This window comes from Mastigoproctus giganteus, chromosome 7 (assembly GCF_048544385.1).
Source record: "Mastigoproctus giganteus isolate SK-2022 chromosome 7, ASM4854438v1, whole genome shotgun sequence".
NCBI classification, from domain to species: Eukaryota; Metazoa; Arthropoda; class Arachnida; order Uropygi; family Thelyphonidae; genus Mastigoproctus; species Mastigoproctus giganteus.
The window spans coordinates 221,533,554-221,554,216 of NC_143581.1; the positions used below are offsets into that span (position 1 = coordinate 221,533,554).

The following is a 20,663-nucleotide window of genomic DNA, read 5'->3' on the forward strand; positions in this document are numbered from 1 at the left end:
AATAATATAACAAATAAATTTGTATTTATTAATGAACTATATCATATACTTGCCTATTAATGGATATGGTGCATCATCTTTTCCTGTTTTTACCCACAGCTGGTACTCACCACTGACAAGTTCCTTAAAAGAAATAAATTTTTTTAATCAAATAAAATTTATATAAAATACAATTGCAAAAAAACTGAAAATAATTTGAAAAATAATAGTAAAAAAAGTATAAAAAACTTGTTACTTCAGTTTTTGATGTAGTACTACATTCTACACCTATTTATGTATCACTTTATACAATCTCATTAAACTTCTACATCTGAATTGTAGAGAATTTCAGCATTTGTAAGCTATCCTCCCCCTCCAATTTTAAAGTCTATTTTCATGCTGAAATTATAAAAACTGTCTACAATCACTTAGAAACACATATAAGAGATGTGTGTGCAACCCTTATTGAATGAGTTTAACATACTTTTAAATGTTATATGAAATGACCTTGCAAACATACATATATATATTAGTTTAACATAACTGTATAAGTACATACTCCCCAGGGCCCATGCACGTAAAAAGTATACAGACACACACGTACTCCAGAATAGGTTAATGTAATAATCGATTTAACAGCAGTAGTACTGCATGCAGAGCACACTTGGTTTGTAGTTTTGTTTCATGACAGATTCTGATTTTCTCGGATAATTCTAATTAAGCATTTAGCCATAAAGCATACAAAAATTTTTGATGTTTTCAACTTTCTGATTAGATAAAAAATCATTACAAGGAGCACATTAACCTTTTCCAGAATAAATATATATATATATATATATATATATATATATATACACACACACACATTTTTTAGATAACATTGTTTCAAATAACATTTCAAAATAAAGTTACAAATCTTCAAGGAAGTGTTGCCATTTTGGCTTACAAAAGCTAATCCCTGAAATTCAGATACAAAAGTTGATGAATGAGTCAAGTGATACATAAATGGATGAAAGAGATACATCAAAAAAGAAATAACAATGAGTATTCTACTAATTTTTTGATCTTTTCGAAATAATTTCACTAATATTGGACAACTAAGCCAAAATAAGAAGAATTAAAATTTAAAGGTATTCATGTACAAAGTTTTTGATTTACAAAAGTAAAACAAAAAACTTCCTAATAAAGCATTCCTCAGGGCCACACAGTGTTTAGAAACACAGTTGTGGAAGAAGAAGAGTATTAAGCTAAGTACACATCTTCCTATTCTTATAAAATCCAGAATACACATATACAGTACACACACACAAAAAAAGTTTAGATTTTATTTCTAAATACTATTCTAATTTCATTCTCCACTCATACGATATTAATTTAACTTATTATTATTTTTTCAAATGGGAAGGTTGTTCCTTGGTTTAATCTAAAAATGTTATTGTGTACTTCTGAAACAAATTTAAACCAATCTAATGAAGAGTGGGAGAGATTTGTAGTGTGAAAAGAGGTGACATAACTATTTTTCCACAGCTAGGTTCTTCTATACAACTAATGTTGGGAAAGTCTTCTGGGCCAGTCTTCCCCAACTGGATCAAGAGACCCCACTCCTGGATCACATTAACAGGCCTGAAGATGGGAAACAGTGTACCCAAAATGTAGCCATAAACAAGTGTTTGGCATTGAGATGGTTCAATTCCTTTAAATTGTATCATTTTGATAATAAATTACTCAACCTACCATGTGATATAATAGTGTAGTGTCTATCAATTCATTAAAATAAAATATAAATGGCAATACTTAGTACAATTTTAAGATCATATTTAAATCTCTTAGCAAAAAGGGCCCGGATTTAAAAATATAACGAAAAAGATCCGAACAACAAATTGCATAAACCTAAAAATAAGAAAGATAGACTCGTGGCACTTTTTAATTGAAATAATGTATATTCCATTGCAGTATCTTATTTGAATGTAAGGTATGGCAATATAATTATAATACAATGCTTTGTTGCTGTTACTTTATGAATACAGAGTGGTTATAGTTAAAGCACTGTTTTGGAAGGCCTACTGGGGAAAAATGGTTAACTGTGCAATGGAGACAATATGAAGACCATCAGGAAATGAAAAGCATAAAAAAACTAAAAAGTGACACACCAGCATGAAATGTACACTGTTACCTACTACACAACAAGTCTATTCAGATCACAACGTCTGCACAAAAATATTCAGTTCTCGGCTTTTTTAAGTTCAATGCCTCCAGCATATGTCATATTGTTAAGTGTGATAAAGTCTGCATATGTTTGGGCAAATGCCATAAATGTTTATGTTCATATTTTTGGGGGGAAATGCCTTTTCCTCCATTACTTTGCCTCTAAGCAAAATAATGGAGGAAAAGGCACGTCAAGAAAAAGATTATTTTGTCTCTAAGCATATTTGCTTAGAGGCAAAATAATCTGCTTATTTGCATATAGGCAAAATAATGGAGGAAAACTTGAAATGCATATACAGGGTGTCTCAAAAATATTGGTACAAACGTTTAGGGGAGGTAGGTAACATCTAAGGAATCTGAATTGCATAGGAACCCATAACCGGAAACGTCACGGAAAAGTAGTAGCAGAGGCACAAGAAGCAGAAATGACACAAGACAGTAATTAGCGGCCAACATTTATTTGACATAATATTAACAATGGAGTACGAGATGGATGCATTTCATAATGTTACAACAGATGCTCGAAGGTTCCAACCATTAGACGCGTTGCATGCATGACACTGACGCAGCATAGATTGGCGGACATGGTCGAACACACCTGGAGTTTCTTTGACAGTAGCAGCAGCACAGACGAGTCTCACCATGAGATCCCTTTCCGTCTCCATAGGCGATTCATACACGATAGATTTGAGGACCCCCACAGAAAGAAATCAAGGCTCGATAAATCAGGTGAGTGTGGGGGCAACGGGTCCACCACGGCCAATCCATCGACGCCCAAAACGCCTGTTCAAATGGTCACGAACACACCTTCCATAATGTGCAGGCGCCCCGTCATGTTGAAACCAAATGTTGCATCTCACATTTGCTGGAACATCGTCAAGTAACCTTAGTAGAACTTGTTCAAGAAAGATCCGATATTTAGCGGAGCTCGTGCGGGATGGTAACAGGTATGGGCCGACTAAGCAGTCACCGACCATACCTGCCCACACATTTATTGTGAAGTGATGTTGTGCTGCATGGGAGCACACACCGTGTGGGTTGTTGTGAGCCCACACATGAGCATTGTGCTGATCGAATAAGCTTTCCCGAGTGAAATAAGCCTCATCTGTGACCAAAACATAGGCTGGAATATTCAAGTCTTGAACACTTTCTTGGAGAAACCATTGCACAAAAGCCACACATGCAGGATGATCCTGGGGGAGCAGTAACTGAACCCTTTGGAGATGAAAGGGGTGTAAGGAATCGTCGTGCCAGACATGCTGTACACTTCAACGAGACACTCCTAAGGCAGCGGCAATGGCACGTGTGCTGGTAGTAGGATTATTCTTGACGGCATTCAACACACTTTCTTCCATGGCGGGAATTCACATCAAACGTGGTCTGCCCACACTACTCCTGTTACCTCTAAATGACCCATAATTGCACAAATTTTGACGCACACGTGCAAACAAACGGTGGTCCAGTACATGTCTGTCTGGGAAGCAGTCTCCATATTTTCGTTGAGCGGCTCGTCCATTGCCCTCTGCTAATCCATACACTAGGTGCATGTCTGCCAGCTCACAAGTTCGTATATCGATGTATGCTCTTAGTGCTGCGACTACTGCTTGAATGAGTAAACCAGAAATTTTCACTCTTGCGAACTGATGAACAGCGCCGTGTACCAACTTATGGTGACGTTTCCGGTTATGGGTTCCTATGCGATTCACATTCCTTTAGATGTTACCTACCTCCCCTAAACGTTTGTACCAATATTTTTGAGACACCCTGTAGATTTTCCAGTGAAATTCCAAATTTATATACAGTGGAGAACATAAAAACTGCATCACCATAAAAAAAATAAATAAATAAACATTTATAGTGAAATGTATAAGATATTGTTTGATTACAGTAATTTTGTTTGTTTCAAAGAAAGGTATTGCATCAGATAACACTTCTATTGCATGAAACCTGTTTTGCAGAGGTGTAAGCATGGCTTCATATGTTAAGTTAATACCAAGAGAAAAAGTGTGGCTGTTGCACTGTCTCAGGAAGGGCTTTCTATGCATCTATCGCTGATAAAATAGGCTGCCAGCAGCCAACAGTATCCTGGGTGCTGAAATTAAAGCGTGAAAGCAGTGATGTGAAGAGAAGACCTGGATCAGGCCATAAGAGAGTGACTACACCTTCCCAAGATCGATATTTGAAACGGCTATGCCTTCGTAATCGCCATGCTAGTGCTCCTGATCTCAAACTGGACTTTGAGATGGCCTCTGGTGTTGAAACAAGTGCATGAACCATCCAAAGATGGCTTTCGGAATGTGGTCTGCATGCCCATCGGCCCAAGAAGAAGCCTTTGTTGACCCAACAAATGAGGAAGAAGCAACTTGCTTGGGCTGAAACGCATGTTTCGTGGACAAAAGAGCAATGGGATATCGTCATCTTTTCTGACGAATCGAAATTCAACCTGCATGGCTCAGATGGGAAGCGATATGCCAGAAAACGAAAATTGGAGGCATACCATTCTGACTGCATAATGCCAACTGTAAAGTTAGCTGCCGGTCAGATGGTCTGGGCATGCATAACAAGCAAAGGGGTGGGTCAAATTAAGTTTATTAACAGAATGGTGAATGCAGAAACCTACACTGCTATCTTGGAGAAGTACCTGAAACCCGTTATTAGAGATGACCACACAGACATCCAAAACTACATTTTTCAACAGGACTCAGCACCTTGCCACACAGCAAAATTGGTAAGTTTTATGCTATTTAGATTTAATCATGAGTTTTTCTTGTCTCACAAGGTTTAAAACATACTTACACCAACATTTTCCATCGTTTTTCTCCCTTAATGTGCAGTCATACCTCAGAAATGCTGGCATTACAGTGTTGGACTGGCCCAGCAACAGTCAGATTTGAACCCTATTGAAAATTTCTGGTACATAATGTCGTCTAAAATTGCTCAGAAGATGCTAACAAGTAAGATTCAGCTGCAAGAGAGCATTGTAAGGGTGTGGTATCACAAAATTGGGCAACCGTATATCCAGAAGTTGATTAACTCTATGCCAGATCGTTGCAAGGCTGTAATTGAAACTTGAAGAAGAACAAAAAAATACTGAGGACTTATTTTGCTGATTTAGAGTACATAATACTATTATGTTAACTTGTCATTTCAGTTTGTACACATAAATGCAATAAAATGTGTCTGGTTGTCATGATTGCCATTTGCACGATTTCTTATATTTCCATTAATTACACATTTTACCCTTTGGGAAGATATTTATGGCAATTAGGTATATCAGGTGGTCTTTTTATTGGATTTTATTCACAGAGATATATATCCCATCTAACAAATGCATTTTGAATATTTCTGCAACCCACAATGCAGTGCAAAATACATTTGCAAAATTCACAATTGATGCAGTTTTTTTGTCTGCCTGCAACGGAAAGAACATGTAGAAAGAATGGAAGATAATAGATTCCCTAAATTAGCTTATACATATAGATCAAAAGGAAAAAGAGACAGAGGAAGACCAAAGAAAAGATGGGCAGACCTCTTTGAGATTGAAACAGGCGGATCGCCTAATCCATGAAGGAAGATAAGATAAGATAAAAATAATAATGATAAATAAAATCCTGTGGAAAGAGAAGAATGAAATGTAAACACAAAAAAAAAAAAAAAAAAAATCTAAGAGATGGGGCAAAAATAAAAAGCTTAGAGTCTGTATGGACCGGAAAATGTGGAGAGACCTGGCCCGATTGTTGTGGCTCCTACAATTTTTGCTGCCAACCCTTTTTAAGAAGTCCTAGGACAACAGCTTTAGGTTCTTACAATTATTATGCCCTTATTAATTGCATTTTATTTTTATTTCAGGTAAATTGATTTTTTACTTACATGTTCTCCCTATTCCACACCTGATAGCTCAACTCCCCTACCATATACTGATTTTTACCTTTTTATCTATTATTCATTATGGTTGCTGGTCCTTTCTGCGTTTACCGTAGTTCCCAGATTCATAACCCTGTCTTATATACATTTTATAAATTTTGTATTCTTATAGCTCATTCCTGTTTGATAAGACTTTTGTAATTTAACTGCATCTTTATCATTTTTATATATATAAATATGAAATTTATATGCAAGATACATAAACACATCAGTCACTGTTTTCTGACTAACTTTTTACACAGCAAATTCTTGTTACAACAGACACCATTTTAACAAAAAGTTTTGCTAAATCTGCAAACCCCATCTGAATGAAACGATTGTTCTGAAAAATTCTACACAAATTATTTTCCAAGTCCCTGTGAATAAATGAATTCGTTTGCAGAGAGAGAGAATTTTGCATGAAAAAAAAAATTAATACAGACATGAATGAAACACTAACTTGGTTCCATAGCAATGTTTGAAACCAAATAACATTATGAAATTTCTTTAAAAAGACAAGAGAATTGTGTAACACACCCTCATTTTTGAATGAACATGCTCAAATCTAAGATGGAAAGTGAGAGGAAAATGTTGGGGACATGCATTTGAACCTCCTTTGAAAGTCGGGCCCAGGTTAAAATTTAGCAGCAAAACCATATCGTGCAGTACCACAATAGGAATTCAGTGGAATTTCATAAATGAATTCCCCATATAATACTTATGGTATTAATAAATACCACTGAGCTGAAATATAATATATAAGTCTGGTACATTGTGGGAACCTCAAGGTCCTCAAAATGCACGAGCGTTATATCATTTATCACTCTGGTATCTTTCTGTGGATCATATGGTGTTAGCCACTGCAACATGTCGATCCTGTACAGATATCAATGCAACATATTTTACAACAGTTTTCAGAAAGTTAATATGAAATGTTAAGTTGCTATAAAACTACAACAAAGTTTCCAATTCATATAAATTTTCCATTTCGAACCCTGATCCAAATATAAAATTTCATGAAAATCTGTTTATTGTGAGTCAAGTTACGTGCAGATAGATATGGTAAAGAAAATAAGCACTATAAAATAGATGCTTTATGCATTTGCAAACATGTTTAATGTAATTCAGTCAAGGAATATGTAAATTATTTGAAGACAACCCAATTAAATTATCTGAAAGTGTACATATATTAGCACTTTGTAGTTTATTCACAAAAAAAAAAAAAAAAAAAAAAATTTTGGAGCAACTTTCTTTTTAAATTGCAGAAAAAGATCATTTTGTGTGCAAATACATTAACAAAGCACGTAGCATAAACTATTCTCAGAGTAGCTTTAAACCATGAAAATCCACAAGATTCAATTTTTATAAGATTTGAAATAAATAGCTATTCAAATTACAAATGTTATTATGTTATGTTACAGAAAAACAAATATGAATAAACTTACTCTTTTTCCCAGCTGGGTTAATACAAACTTTATACAATCCAGGACTGTATGCCGATTGTTAACTTTCACAGCTTCACGCTGGAATCAAGAAAGTATGTTGAGTAAATGTACTGAATAAACTTTGTTTTAAATAAATCATTAAAAAAAGTCACAGTGAAAAGAATTTATAGGTACTATAAATTCTTTTTTTTACAGTACTTTACAGTACTGGAATATTAATGCAATCACACTAATAAGCTGTAAAAAGGAAAAAAAAAAAATTTATAAACTCCTACTAAAAACTAAGTCTATTTGGGAACACTTATTTTTAGGGGTGTTTTTAGTATATCCATAAGCACCGATTAAAATAAAGTAATTTTGGTTTACTTGTAACTGTCCTTCCCCAATCTGCCAAAAATATTACATTTTCGTTCAGACGACTAGGCCTTGCCACTATGCAGCAGGTCAGTAGCAGGAGGAACTGGCTTCCTAATGAGAACGACCATATCTGCTTGTTTGCCAAAATATAAGGAAAAAGCTGGAGTCTCTCCAGGAGAAAACTCTGCAGTTCCCGCCCAAGAAACTTTGTTTCCACAGAACTTGCCAACAATCCAAGGACAGAGCCTACCAGGTGACAGGAACCCTGGGAAGTAATCACTCTCAAGACTTGGCTACCCTCATTCCAAGTCTGAATCATACTAGATGGCTGATCTATACCCAAATCCTAACCAGGGGAATACACGCATGTCATTACCATACTAGATATGAACTAAATATCTCCCTGGCAAAAACCAACTCTATACTGCTGAAGGGAAAGCTAGACATCCAGCAATTTCCCCAGATAAAAATCAACCAAGCAACAATAAATTCACCAAGCAGCTCAAGTACCTCGGAGTCATACTGGATCAGAACCTCTCCTTCCAAGACCACCTCAAATATACAAAGGTTAAAATCGGAGCTTACACTATCCATAAAACAAATGTTTTCGCACCCATAACCACCTATGCCACTGGAGCGTGGTACAAGGCCACGTCTGCCATCAACAAAAGAATTATTGACTCCACTCAAAGAACAATTCTTCTCACCATCAACAGTACAAGCAGTAAAGTAAGCACACACGCCCTGCAAATCCTTGCAGGCATCTGGATTTGGAGATGTGTGCACGGGACTCCTACACCACCTAGCCAAGGGTACCAGCAAAATCCGCCTCGGTTACACTACGGACCCAGCAAATGATCCCACTGCAGAAAAGAGCAGGCTCCAAGCTTAACTGATACAAGTGAGACAAGAACGATGGAATCACTCCCACACTGGAAAAATTACTAGGAAATTTGTGCCTTATGTCAGCCGGATCTTCCCCCAGGGCACTGAGCTGGTTCTCACCAGAACTGCAGCTAACGTATCTTTTAACAGGGCATGAAGCAATCAATGCTAAGCTGTCCCTCCTCGGGATAGAAGAGGAAGCTTCCTGCATTTGTGGAGGTCTGGAGAGCTGGCAGTATGTATGACTCAAGAATGACTGCCAGCTCTATGATGACCTCTGCAACATCCTGAAAATAAAACTCACCTACTTACCCAGAGGACAGGAATACCACCTGCTAGACACAAGGGAGGAATATCTGGCATTCTCCAACTTCACCCAGGAACTCTTCCTGAGGCAAAGGACACTTACTGTCATGGAACGTCACTGACATACCCCATAAATGTGACAACTTTATGGGGGTATGTCAGTGACGAATGGATATAAGCCCTATGAATGACAATACTACTGGACTTGACATCCACCTGGAACTGACACTATCAGGTGCTCAAGATCATGAACGATTTGATATCAACCACTGGAGCACAGACATGACAGGCAGCAGAGGGACAGGACAATTGAACAAGACACTGACAGACTCGAACCAACATGACATTGACCTCATCACAGACCTGGACACCTACCAGGACCAGATGTTAACCAAATGACGATGACATGAGGCAGCTTGCCTCTGGCATGCCTCATGGGCAATCTGCTCCGTGCTCCCTTGCACGGTGCCTTTACGCCTGTTCCCTGGTGGGGGGGACAGTTTTCTGTCCCCTACCCTCCCTGCCACCCCCATCTTTCCTCCTGGTGGGGCCTGAGCCAGCCTGACTGACCATATTGGGGTCGCCTTCTCTATTGTCAACATACTTCAACCTTTTGGCGCCTCCGTAGCCAGGTGGGAAGGAGCAGCAGCAGTCCGTAGCACACGCTTCTTGATTAGACCGGGGTTCGAGCCCATCACCACCAAATACGGAGGATACGGAAAGGTCAGGGAATGACCACCGCATATTCCTCAGCAGTTACATTGCTCACACAGTCCCCTCAAATTGATGGAAAGACCAACTCTCTCATGTACAATGCTCAAGGTAAGAAGGAAGCACTTTAGTGGGCTCAACAGTGATGTATCATATGCCCTACAAGAGAGTAGTGGAAAAACTCAGTCCCATATGTCTAGCAGAACTGGGTAATGCCAACAGAGCAGGGAGGATTCTGGCAGGCATTTCTCTCTCTTTCCCTCTCTCTCTGTGTGTCTGTGTGTGAAATTTCTGTGCCTCAGAATCATTAATGCTATAGGTTGATATCAAAAATACCTTACAGGCAGGTTTCCTGAGACTCGGGACTCATTTCTAGTATAAGCCAGTGAGAGGTGATAGGTATCAATGATTGGATTATAACTATCCACCAATATTATAATCAGCCCTTGACACTTTTTTCCTGCTTACATGATGCTTGCAGGGTGTCATAACAGTTTTCACCAGTCTAAATCTCCTGAATCCTTCTACCACCATCACCACTGGTAGCACAAATATTCGACAAATGAATTCAGCATCTACAATGCAAACCACTATATAACCAGAAGACCACAATTCACCTTTCTGATTTGAGCAGTAATCTGCTATATACTTTATTGGATAAAGCATGGGCTAAATGTCCTAGAGCAGGAATTTTCAAATTGTGAAGTGGATTCCCCTTGTCCTAGGGAAGATCACAAGAAATTTCTCAATGATCATCATGAAATAAAGTGCTACAAATTAAGTTTCTTGACCTTGGAGCAAAGGTAGGAAATCTCAATAGCAGAGAAATTCTTTTGTCCTGCACTTCCTTGAAGGTGTAAAGGGAGGAGTGCAGATTAAATTGATGATATTGCCTACATAAATTTCATGTGTTGAAGACAATGCTTGAGACTCCAAGACAACATCAAGCTTTAGTCTGATATGTCATGCACATATGTAAACTTTGTATTATTTTCCAAGTTAAATTTTAATTCTTAATAGTAGTCCCTACTCCAGCTAATTGTTACTTTAGCTAATCATTTAAAAAGTCATTAAAATGTTTCTGTAGTTTTCTAAAAAATCATGGGCATTTTTTACATACCAAAACAAAAATGTTATTTCATGGTTCAGTTTTGCACTGTTATTGTTTGGAGATATTTTTGGTACATTAATAAACCATAAGACCCACCACAGTTCCTGTGATTTATTATGTATTATGTCTGTGTGCATGTTCAAGGACCAAGCTAAATATTATACAAGCCAAAAAATGCAGAATGCCAGTTCTACATAACAACCACAGGTTTATTCCTACACCATACATTAGCAACTTTGTGCTTTGAAGGCTTAGATTCCAGATCCATTCTCTTATGATTTCAAAATTTCACCAGTCAGTGGTGAAATTTTGATATCATAAGAAGACAACACAAGAATCTAAGCCTTGTTAATTTAAAACTGATACAAGATATTAAAGCTCCCAGGCATTGTATAAAAAAACTAAAAAAAATAAATAAAACTTTTTCAAATCAAAATGATAATAAGTAAAACCTATAATACTAAACTTACAAATTCTCTGTTTAAACTGTGATCCCAGAAGGTAATCTGAATAGATGTGAGTAAAGAGCCTTCCTTCTCTTTTGCCTCAGCAATTAAACTGTAAATAAAATGAATGAAACAATTCCATTAATGCAATTAAACATTCCATTTTTACAGTCAAACTTCTTTACATTATTTTGTGGTCCTTATAACATGAGAAGAATCAAATTTTTGTTAGCCAATTAGAGAAAAAAATTAACTATCGTCATGATGATGGATGATGACTAATGTTGGACGGGAAGGCTCCCCTCACCATCTACACTTAGAGGCGAAATTTTCCAAGGCATATGGGATGATAAAACAGTATTTACTTGTTGCCACCAATGCATCCCCTTCCTCAAATATTTTACTAAAATGATTCATCCACACCACACTTGTTTGGATTGAGGTTTCAACAAAAGCAAACTCTAAAAAGTTATTGAATAACTCCTTGAAGTTGCTTAAGTGTAACTTCAAAGAGTTTGGTCCATTTCCTTTATAACAGAATAGCTTAATTATTTCAACCTTAAAACCATGACAATCAAAAGTTGTTACATTTAATGGGTAAATTTCAAATAAAAATTTGATTGGGCTGATCTTTGGTTGGAAAATACCTGGACATGGCAGCATTGCCTCTTCTTCCTTTGGAATGCAATCAGTAAGCTCAATATTAATCCTAATGAATAAATTAATGATTCTGATAAGACTCATTTGCTTCTTCAACTAATCATCTCTCACTAGATGTATGACACTTCTGTATCACATTAATTAACATTTGTTGCTGTCATATCCTTCATGAAAATGGAGAATTTCTTCTCTATCCATATTAATCTCTTGTTAATGTCATTAACAAGATGCAATTTTAATGAAATTTTTTGAAAAAAACTTGTTAAATGTTAATAGTATTGTAACTATTTTTTTCTTTTATTAGATAATCTCCTGAAAGCACAGTATGTATGGATACATTTAACTAAATTAGACTGCATAGACTAAATTATACATTTAACTAAATTAGACTGCCTCTTTGTTAGTCTATTCTGGGCCATTTCATGTTATCTGCTTTACCTGCTTTCATCATTAATGTGAAGCAATTAGCTGATGTACAGTATTATATATATAAATTTGGGTTCCAATTAATCAACCAATTTTATCTATTCAGATGTTTAACAATATGCACTTATTATCACGCTTACCTACCTGTGTGTTTTAGTACTGCTTCACAGTGTTATAAAGGATGACAAAATGGAATACTATCTACAACTATTTATTACTTAACACAAACTGCAAAAAACCATATTAAAAAGTAATCGCAACCATATTTAATGTTGTCCCCATTGCATACTTTAGTAGATTTCCCTAAAATAACCTTCATTTAGTTAGGAAAATCTGCAGGAGCCGAACAAGCCATGCCACTTCAGTATTTCAGCTTCCATAAAGTAATTCAGCAAGCACGCACACACTTCTTGATTAAAAAAAATGGTTCATTAATATTTCACTATCAGTTATAATATGCTGTTTTATTTAATCCTTAAATGTACCTGTATAATGAGTACAGGGCTCAAAATGGTTGGGAGAACAATGGAATGCATTCTAGTTCATAATCAGGTGCATTCCTAATGTCCTTTTACACACTTGATTATTAAAAATAAAATATGTTATTTTTAATAATCAAGAATATTAACAAGCTTATTTCTTTTCAATTTTGACCATTGAATGAGCAGTGATTATTATTATTCTCAAAAGAAAGAAAATGAAATAATTAAAAGTTATGCATAATTATGACTCTATAGAAGCAAGTGTTCACAGGCAATTTGCATATTGTTGGGCTAAAAAAAAATGCAGAATAAATTGAGGATAAAGTCTACTTTTTCTGGCTGAAATCAGCTAACAACAGCCTCAAAGAGGACTTTAAAAATTCCTTCAGTCATTGATAGGAACCAAATCCAGATCTCTCCATATGAGTAGCAGGTGGCAACGTATTGTGCTACCATGGAAAAGTGATAATCAAATATCTGCTGAACAGAATAGCATATCAAAGTTACTGACTGACAGATGATTCAACTGAATGAACACACAGCAAGAATGTAAGCCACAGAAGTAGTAGTTGTGTTTCTTCGGTTAAACTTTGCTTTATTTATTTCTAACACTTTTCAATGTTTCATGATACCAAGCAAGTATCATAAAGAAATCTGAATGGCTAAAAAAAAAAAAAAAAAAAAAAAAAACAAAGAGACTTAAATTATGTGGAAAATGAGCTACTTAGTATAATTCAATTCAACATACTAATATTCCAGTAGTCGGATGCTCTTTATCATTAGATAAGATCTCTTTCTGCTTGGCTAAACTACTGTCTGCACTTTAAATTCTGGAAATACCTCTCAAAATATATTTGAATTTCAAATATTCTGAAAGTATATTTAAGTAATTCTAATCACACCCTGACTTTATACTTCTGTATGATTCAACTAGATATACAGCAAAGAATTTTGATTTTTTTTCAAATTCATAACAAGAAAGAACTTTACACTGAAATGTCAGAAAAATATGCCATTTTAAATTAAATACTACAAAAAAAAAAAAAAAAATTCAGATGGAATCAGCAAAATTAAGAATTGCCACATGGGTTGAGAAAACCCATTACAACAGCGAAATAAAAACTTGTATCAATCAAGAACATAAGCTATGGAGTAACAGATTAATATGTGGGGCAAGTGGCTGCCTATGAGCCTAAGGGGACAATATATGTATCAAGATGTACAAAATTTCATTAACTTTTTCACATCTTGATATATCTACTGAATGCATTAAGACATGATAAACGAAAAATTCTACTTTATTATTTGCATTTCTTGTTTCTAAAAGTTCAAAAGAGTTTACTTCTCATGATGTCCTACAAACAATACTGCGTGAAGTAAACAAACATTTGGTTTTAGTGTGACATCTTTGATTCAAAGCCACATACTGATATATGTGAATTTTCAGATAACAGTAGTGCCAGATTATAACCTAGGCAACACAGGCCAGTGCCCAGAACATGCAAATTATAAATATACAAGGTGTAATTAAAGGTTCGGGGACTGAATTAATATTTTGGAAATAAAGCTTACCAGCTATTCAGATGGATCTCTTTTGAGGTAGTCTCTGTCAGACAGTATATTATTGTTATTAGTCATATGGTGCAAGGAAGCCTGAGGCTTTTGCTGCACCAGCCAAAAACAGTTTTCTGAGTTGCCGCGTGTGTGTGAGAGAGAGAGAGAGAGAGAGAGAGAGAGAGAGAGAGAGAAAGAGAGAAGAATGATGATATCCAGCTTAGGACCCTGGGTGTGCACAGCCCATACTCACTAGATGTGAATCCCTGGGTATAAACCAATTCCAATGCTTCTGCACCCTCTGGAAGCATTCCCAATAGGCTTCTTTTGGAATTGCTAATAGTTCTGTGCAACATTCTGAATAATTTCCTCAGTTATTGCAAATCTGTACCCTTTCAACTTTTGAAAAAAATAAAATAAAATAATGGGAACTAAATCCATTGAATATGGCAGATGGGAATTCTTGAATGAAATGCACTGAGTGTTCAGAGCATCATTATGATGCCAGCACCAATTCCCTGAAACCCACTTTTTCGAACATTTTCTGAAAACAGCATTGCAAAATTGCCGTGAAACTGTTTTTAAGTATTCCTGGTTCCCTGTTTGACCATGCAAAAGAAATTCATAAATATAGATTTACTATGACACTACAATTTCAAAAACTTTTTGTTCATACCTTGTATCTTTTTCATTATATTTATTATTTTTACTTTTTTATTAAATATTAAATTTAAATGATGCCCTGCAAGTCAAAAAACATAATAATCATGACCTTCACATTTGATCAATTGTCTTGCTTTTTCAGGCCTCTCGATGGAATCTTCTACTGAGAGGACTGTGCCTTTGTTACAGCCATATACCCATAATTTGTCACCAGTAATTATTATTATTATTATTAGCCATATAGTGCAAGGAAGTTTGAGACTTATGCTCCCAGCCAAAAAAAAAAATTCTAAATTTAACATAGAAATGAAACACTGTTAAACAGATATAAACATCATAAACAGATGTGATAAGACTGTGTAATGTAATGTCATGTTTAGTGTTATTATTTCAAAGATATTAATTTTTAATAAAATAGTATATAAAAAAAGATTATGGAACTGTTTTTGACATGACTGGTTCATTATTCAATAGTTTTTGACAATATTAGTAGTAGTAGTGGCATGTGATGCAAGAAAGCAAGCGTATGAGCTTATGCAGCATCAGCCAAAAAAAAAAAAAAAAAAATTAAAAAACAATCCCCTCTAAATATATGTCCAGTACCTCCTTAAATTTATTTAACCTATCAGCTTCCACAACGACAGATGGAAGTTTGTTTCAGCAATTAACCACCCACTGGCTAAAGGCAAATTTCCGCACATCTATTCTACATCTGTCCTTCCTCAATTTCAATTTATGCTCCCTTAGGTTCGTAATCTGAACAAGTGGAAGAATCCCATCAGAGGATTCTTCCACTTGATGAATTCATCAAGTGGAATTCATCCAACAGTTTTTGATAATAACTGGATAAATAACTAGATTATCCTAATTAGCAGCATATGATAATCCAAACTGTGCAAGATGTAAAATCTGCATGACAGTTTTTAGTGTGAAATATAACAATATTGAAGGTAAGTCACCACACTGACAGAAGGAAACGAAAATGCTGCTTTATAAGCAAGAAAGGCTCAACAGATGCAAGTTGTTTTTTTTTTTTCCTTTCCATTTTTAAGATTTAAAAGAAGGCAGTCAAGTAGACATTTAAATTAATGCCATTAGACTTATTACTAAGTACAGTTTACTACACTAAACAGAAAAAGAACTAAACAGAATATGAAAAATAAAACATTTTTTTACTGTAATTAACTTGTATCAATTCTACTGGATTAAATTAGTAGAATTGTTTAATACAGCAGTAGCACTATCCGAATTGTTTTGTATTAAAAAATATATATCAATCTGCTAATACTGATATTATCACAACAATTTTATTTATTTATTTGTATTTTACAGTTTCGTTTAATTTCTTTTACATGACTATTCTTTTTTTTTTTTTTTTTCTCATAAAACTGGGAACTACTGAAAATGAAAAGACAGGCTTTTTTTTTTTTTTGTGAATTTTGTCAGCACTACTGCCACTTTGGCAAATTTTAATAACTACTACTGGAAATGAAACTTTTACTTGAATAAGGCATTATATTAAAGAGCACTACTAACTTTGCAATAAATTAGGCTATATGCTATGTAACAAAAGAAACACTTAATTCTGACCAAAAGTACACACCAATCAACTATTTATTTGATTGCACTAATTCCTCCTCCATAGAAAACATGCTCAGGAAGAAAGCTACTAACGCAACATGCTCAGGAAGAAAGCTACTAACGCAACATGCTCAGGAAGAAAGCTACTAACGCAACATGCTTAGGAAGTTACTAATGTAACACTTTCAACATTAAGTAGTTACCATACTTACTGACTATTTATACCAAGTCGGAACACGCACAAAGTTAAATTACTGCAGCGCCCATATTTACAGAATAGCATACTACCAGAAAATCATATTTAAATAATTTTTATTACCTAAAAAAAAAAAAAACATGCCTTGACACATTGCAGGTCTACAAAACCTGCAATAAAACTACACTTAAATAACGATACCAATCTAGTTGAATAATAAGTTTTGTGTACATTCACCTTTCAAATAAAACATTCATTACAGCCCACTATTACATAATTATGTACCCGTAACATCTACGAAAACCTGTTTATGGTATTAAATAAAAAATTCTTAAATTCAAAATTCTGGTTATGTGTTATTAAAATGTTTGCTTCGTTTAAATCACAAATTTCTTATGCATTTATTATTATAAATTTACAATAATTATTATAGGTTACATAATAAATGCCATTAAATTTATGATTATACGGGAGCATATGTCTATTAACAAATTTTATTGTGCGTTTCAATAGAAAATAAAATGGCGAATAAATAAAATATATAATATAAAAAAAAAAACTTACCAGTGTAGTTTATCTTGCCAAAGCTCTTTCGTCTGTGGTAAACTATGGGATAGTAAAGAAGGAAAAAAAAGTTAGCAGCAAGTTAAGAACAAACTGGCATCAAACATGACTTACGTCCTACCATCTGCAATACTTAGAGCAATTTACATTTAAAACACGCGCGTGAAGCACGAGTGGGAAGTGTCACGTACGACCCTCGACAAGGTGAACCCCCAGAGGTTTACGGGCGCGAAGACAATGGTTACGAACGCGCCTCTAATCAGAATATTGTAGTACTGAACTGAACACAGTATTCTTAGCTGTCGCTTTTCAGTTTTGTAAATGCAAAAGTTAAAACTCTGAATTATTTTATTCAAAATAACCATTCTCGATTTACAAGGAATCATGCACAAGAGACAGACTTTAAACAGAATATTTTCTGAATATCATTTTCAATTATTTACGTTAAAATATGCAGGGCTGGTAACCTGAATGCATACATCTTATAGTAACTATAACGATTCGTTAAATTCCAATTACAAACTTTTTCTGATTCAGTAGGAAAAATTATACCTTTTAATAATAGTAATAGTCATATAGTGCAAGGAAGCCACAGGTTTTTTTTTGTTTTGTTTTTTTTATTACTGGCCGGAAGTCCCCGTGGGTAGCACAGTTGGTAGAATCAACGTCTTCCCCACACCGGGTGGGAAAGACCTGAGTTCGAGTTCCACATACGACGTGAAGATTGTTTATGGGCCTTTTTCACAAAGTGGCTGAGTTAGTCGGTCTCAGGCGAGGGTAGCATGGTTTCTCTCCCGGAAACTCGGTTTTACGTCCAGCAAACAAAAATTTGACAACAGAACACACGCAATTTACAGACAACATGTACGGAGCAATATGGCCTTAGTTGCCGATGCTCCTAAAACATTGCTACAACAACAACAACAACAATTCGCAGGGGAAAAAAAAAAAAAAAACACAAGTAGATAAGAAAATACAAATTATACCCTTCCCTCTTCACACAGATAATTATTCCCTTGTAATTTTAATTTACGTCTCCGAATTCTGGAATTCTCTATAACAGTGAAAATTCAGCCTTCGTTCATTTTACTAGCCCCCCCCCCCTCTCAGAGCCTTATAAACCTCAATAAAGTCACCTCTGGGGTGCCTGATTCCCAAGCTCTGTAGCCCACATATTCGGAGTCTTTCCTCATATGATCATCCCCCTTTGCCGATCTCACCATACGAGTTGCCAGTCTTTGGACTCTTTCAAGATGGTCAATGTCTTTTTTCAGATGAGTTCTCAATACTTGAACACAGTATTTCAAATGTGGCCTTATACTGTGGGACTAAGACCTCTATATATCTACAGAATAATGTTCGATAAATCATCGATATGACACCATGGGCTTTCTTGGCTGACTGATTACGCGCCTCCTTTTCAGCTCGAAACCTCATTTCTTTTGCATATATAAACTATCATCATCATCATCATCATCATCATGAACTTGGTCTGGCTTAGGTCTTTTAAGACCTGTTCCGTTGTAGCTCTTGGAGGTGGTCTTGATCTCGCCACCGTTGTCTTGGTCGACCAACATCTCTCTTGCCTGCAGGTTTGTAGTTAAAGGCTAATTTTGGGATCCGGTCTGGGTTCATACTTTCTATGCGGCTGATCCATTTTTCCTGATACCGTTTTATGTCATTTACTATGTTATCTACTTTTTAATTTCTCGCGAAAATATATAAACTATTTTCAACGAAAATAAACTACAGTAATAGCTCCTACTAATATTACAGAAAACTAAGATCCTCCTGTTCAAATAAGTAACAATGGTGCCAGGTCAAACAGCAATGTCTCGTGAGCAGCATGATTTGAATGAGCAGTTAAAGCAAAGTGCAAAGGGACTGATGAACATATTTCTTCCCATGTTAGAAAAAATAGTCAAAATAATTTTTTATAAAGTAGGAAGAATATATTCACTGATGTTTTCACAAAGAGAGAAAATGAGACACGTTTATACGAAGAACACTGGATGCATAAGCATCAAAAGTAGAATTTTGAACATAGTGAACCAAATAGGACCAGTCATGAGGAAAGGTGGAAAATCGGGTAAAATGCACACTAGCCTCGAAATCTAATAAAGTCCTCCCAAATCCAGACAAGGAGTACTCCTTGCTGTCCCTTTCCAATCATTAATCCTTGCACACGACCCATGAACTTTAGAATCGGCCCTAAGGCAAATGTTTGAAACCAATGTCACATATTAGAAGTATTTTTGATAAGTCTATAAACTATAAATTTGTAACAATAGTAACATGATTTTATAATTATAACATAACCGTACAACATATCATATTACGTAATTTGATAGCGCAATAAGCACTATTGTCGCATAACCTGGGAATAATATAGCGTTACTTTTGTATTTATGCATATCTCAGTTTAATGAGGTATTTTTAATTTACATTTAAGCTAAAATCATGCATCAGACTACAACAGGAAAGCAAAGTGCTCGAAGTAGTAGGAATACTTTTGTTCTGATCTGTAAGCTATCAAATATGCTATCAAAATAAGCCTTAACCATCTCAATGAGATCACCTAGCAGGTGCCTAGTCTCAAGACGATGCAATTTGTAGAACTGAAGCTTTCTTGGTAAGACCACCGTTTTGTTCTCCTCACCAAAATCATTGCCATTCTGTGCACCCATTCCAGCAGTTCTACATCCTTCCTAAAATGAGGCTTCCAGACTTGTATGCAGTACTTAAGATGCGGCCTGACCATTGCCTTGTACAATGGGATAATCACCTCCTTAACCCTGCTAGCAAAGTTGTGTTTTTATATCATTGACAAAATCACATGAGCTGTCTCCTGGCAGTCTGTTTCCACTACTCAGCGAACTTCATATCTGACTGGACAATTTGTCCACGATGGAAGATATACGAATAACAGAACATTGTATTTTCTAACAAATTTATGCCCTTCGAATCAGTAGCGTAGGGCCCGGAGGCAAAGAACATGTTTGGGCCCCTACTTAATTAATGAAAATCGCAAAAATAGGAGACAGCCAAAGACACCGGGCCCCTACTTAATTAATGAAAATCGCAAAAACAGGAGACAGCCAAAGACACCGGGCCCCTAAATTGTCTTACCTGCCTACACGGTAGCTACGCCACTGCTTCGAATTTCTGGTCTTGAAATTTTGTGACTGA

General features: G+C 35.6%; 1 protein-coding gene across 2 annotated transcripts in view; it reads right to left on the bottom strand.

Annotated features, from left to right (window-relative positions):
• LOC150083713 (uncharacterized) overlaps window positions 1-20,663 on the bottom strand; it is a 235,025-nt gene that overhangs the window by 26,970 nt on the left and 187,392 nt on the right. For both annotated transcript variants that reach the window (XM_090378142.1, XM_090378143.1), the window contains exons 8-11: window positions 17,475-17,516; window positions 11,373-11,460; window positions 7,533-7,610; window positions 54-123 (exon numbers count right to left, since the gene is read on the bottom strand). In XM_090378142.1, coding sequence (XP_090234268.1) covers window positions 54-123; window positions 7,533-7,610; window positions 11,373-11,460; window positions 17,475-17,516 — 278 coding nt within the window. The remainder of the gene's footprint in view (window positions 1-53; window positions 124-7,532; window positions 7,611-11,372; window positions 11,461-17,474; window positions 17,517-20,663) is intronic.